The sequence below is a fragment of the Vanessa tameamea genome, chromosome 11 (assembly GCF_037043105.1).
Source record: "Vanessa tameamea isolate UH-Manoa-2023 chromosome 11, ilVanTame1 primary haplotype, whole genome shotgun sequence".
NCBI classification, from domain to species: domain Eukaryota; kingdom Metazoa; phylum Arthropoda; class Insecta; order Lepidoptera; family Nymphalidae; genus Vanessa; species Vanessa tameamea.
In genome coordinates this window covers 7867978-7871331 of record NC_087319.1, presented here as the reverse complement: position 1 = coordinate 7871331, position 3354 = coordinate 7867978, and the positions used below count along the sequence as shown (strand labels likewise).

The following is a 3354-nucleotide window of genomic DNA, read 5'->3' as shown; positions in this document are numbered from 1 at the left end:
ACGCATTAAATGAAAAAAAAATACCTTAATTCTGGTTGTTATGAAACGTAAAACATTCTATATAACTATTTGCAGGAACACAAAGGATTTATTTTTATAAAATTGCCTGTTTTAGTTTGATTTACCCAAAAAGGTTAAATTATTAACATATTAAAAAAACTCATTTCTCATAACAATTTACCTCCATATATCTATTAGTATTTTGATTGCTTTATAACTTTCTTCTGTATGACTAATATAAGTCAAGTCTTAAGAAATAATCTAATAAAAAGGCTTCAGGCTTTAAAGCATTTTACGCTTGGGAGACATTTAGTTTGTTTGCCTTCTAATATCCTCACTCTAAAGTCAAAAATTCGGCCTCTATTCATGATCTATTTCATTCGTTGATTTTATATTTCAAAAACTTTTATATTCAGTATCTTATTATTATATTAGAAGAACAATAAATAATAGATTTATTTATTATAATCCTGTCAGTTTGTCAGATAATATTATTACAATCGTATAAATAAAATATTCCTCCGTTAGTCAAATTTAATTTTGGAAAATATAATAATAATACATAATAATGTTATGAATTTTGACTCTCGGTAGAAATTATTGTTCATAAAGTAAACTCTGTTGGAAAATAAACATGCCTTAACACGTGTGTTGTAGGTATTTGGTAAGTTTGACCTGGAGCAAGTGCACAGCTTATAGCATTATTTAACTTAACAAATAAAAACAATGTTTACTCAAAAGTTACCCTAAAGTTTCACGGGAATTCGTAAATGGCGAAGTGATAGTTTGTACATGTTAGAAAATAGGTTTACATATTCTTTGTCGGTTTTTAGTAGCATGTTGCAATCTGACTAAAAATTTAATATAAACAATTATTTGATATTACATAAATAAATTAGTAAAACGTTATTAAACAAAATTATAACATTCACTAAGATTTCATTTTCCTTTTCGGCTCGTTTAACACAGGAAGCGGTGGAGGTGGGGGCTGTTTTAACGCTTCTTGTAGCTTTTCCGAAATTTCTCTTCCTAAACTTGGATCAGTTAAGGTCAACAAACGTATTGCCCTCCTTTGCAAATAAGGAGCTATGGGTACTAATGTTGGTATAGTATTGTTAATAAGTCTTTCTCGTTGGTCGCTCCGTAAGTAATGTTTGATGAAATATTCTGGCTGATCTAAATCGACCGCATTAACATCGAACACTGTAAATCGTTCTTTAAGCCGACTTGGGTCTACATACGGAACTGGTCCATTAAATGAATTGGGATAGTAATTTGGTGCATCCATCATGTTGTCCCTCACAGGTGGCTTACCATCACGATTGTACACCTTCGAATATAACGGAGTATTTACTTCAATTCTATTGTGATTTACGCCCAAGCGGTATATTTGGGCATCGCGGTATGCTGAACGTCGCGATTTAAATAAATTATCAAGTGGACCAGGTATACCAGGTACTAGATTACCAGGATTAAATGCGCTCATTTCAGACACTCTGAAGAAATTGTCAGGATTTCTATCTAGAACAAGACGACCAATAGGCACGGTATAATAAGTGCCTTTTTTCCACAACCTTGTAACTTCAAATGGATTGTAATCGATTTTTTTTATGTCATCGAATGACATAATATCCATTTCCAAAGTCCAAGCGGGATAATTTTTATTTTCAATTGCATTATATAAGTCCCTCGTATAGTAATCAAGATCACGTGCCGTGATGGCTTCCGCTGCACTGGATGGGAGATTTTCTACTCCTTGTTCAGTTCTAAAATTAAATTTGACAAAATAGCTGCCACCGTGTTTATTATTTATTTGAAACGTATGAATAGGAAAGGCATCCATTTTTCTGTAACCATTTGGTATACCATAATCTGAGAGCATCCATAGAAGACCATGTAAATTTTCAGGTTTCTTAGTTATGAAGTCCCAACGAGCAGAGAAATCAAAAAGGTTAGTTTTAGGGTTTCTCTTTAGTGCGTGTATGAAATATGGAAAATCTATTGGATCTCTATGGAAAAAGACCGGAAAGCTTAGAGATACGAGATCCAAGTTTCCTTCTTTCGTAAAAAATTTGACAGCCATCCCTTTTATTTCTCTGGCTAGATCATTTCCACCAAGATTTTGTACAACTGTTGAAAATCTAACTACGACAGGAGTTTTTTTTCCAATACCATTAAATACTTCTGCTTTTGTATACTGCGATACATCGTTAGTGACCTCAAAATAACCAAATGCAGCTGTACCCTTAGCGTGTACTAACCTTTCCGGAATTCTTTCAGCATTAGTATGAGTCATTAAGTCTATATTATACTGATTCGAAAAGACATCTGAATTTAAGCCGATACTCTCTCTTATCTCAACTAATTTTCCTGAGCTTGTTGTTAATATTCCAATAGGTTTCTGTAACAAATATATATAATACAATAATAACTGTACACATAGAGAACACTTGTATTTCAGTACCCGTAATAATAATATGTTATACAAGTTATTTAAAGAAACCTCTTAGATTTGATAATGTTTTATTAAAAAATATTAGATAGAGGAATAAATATTCATTCAATATATCGACTTTTATTTATTAATTCTTTATTATAATTAATGATTGAGTAACGATTCATAATAAAACGGAAATCGGAGATTGTAATTAGAGTTTATATATTCACCTTCATCTAATATATTATAACTGTAACTGAGTCGTTGAAATGTTGTAAATAAAATTAGTTACTTATACAGTAGCGAAAAAAAAACTTTGTAACGATAGCTATAGTTTTGGTCAACATAATTTGCATCGCTTTTGAAATCAAAAAGGCATTCAATTAAAACTAAAACAGGTCTATTCTCACGTCTATCTTTGGGTTAAAATACGGATACACTGTTTAAACGTACCGGATGGTCCTCCTTAAACTCGTAAAGTTGACATGTTGAGCGATCCGTTCTATTGAGATATTCGTATAATTCATTGTCATGGCACTGTACATATTTAATAACGAGGAAGAAAAAGTAACATATGTATGCTTCCATGGACTTCATACCGATAAAGGCGGCTCCTTTTTACTTATCAAACTTATATACACCGGTAGATATAATCGTCTGTTCGTGTAAGAAAAGAGAAATCACCGCATATTATAAGCAATTTATCTGAATTTTTTTAGAGTTATGTAACATAGCGCAATTTTCTATTTTTTCTATATTTATATTTTAAGTATTTTATGAGATCAAATAAGTAACAATCGGTATGGCAATGTAATAATCATAAATCAATAAATATATGAACTCAAAACTGTTTTAAGTTGGTACATTATTCTAATACTAAGAATATTTAGTCAATTTCAATAAAGTATACTAACTGG

At 31.1% G+C, this 3354-nt stretch overlaps 1 protein-coding gene across 1 annotated transcript; it reads right to left on the bottom strand.

Annotated features, from left to right (window-relative positions):
• Positions 1 to 884: 884 nt before the first annotated feature.
• On the bottom strand, positions 885 to 3066 carry LOC113402497 (catalase-like). Its single transcript, XM_026642775.2, has 2 exons — positions 2891 to 3066; positions 885 to 2401 (listed from the first exon to the last, which is right to left on the bottom strand). Exons 1-2 carry the CDS (start codon positions 3032 to 3034, stop codon positions 932 to 934), a joined length of 1614 nt encoding a protein of 537 aa, XP_026498560.2. The 5' UTR covers positions 3035 to 3066; the 3' UTR covers positions 885 to 931.
• Positions 3067 to 3354: the final 288 nt, after the last annotated feature.

What these genes read in the sequence shown, in the direction of transcription:
- LOC113402497 (XM_026642775.2), bottom strand. Translation starts at nt 3,034, where the DNA reads ATGAAGTCCATGGAAGCATACATATGTTACTTTTTCTTCCTCGTTATT. An exon ending in AGTTTAAGGAGGACCATCCG is followed by an intron (nt 2,402 to 2,890) that starts GTACGTTTAAAC and finishes TATTTGTTACAG; the next exon opens with AAACCTATTGGAATATTAAC.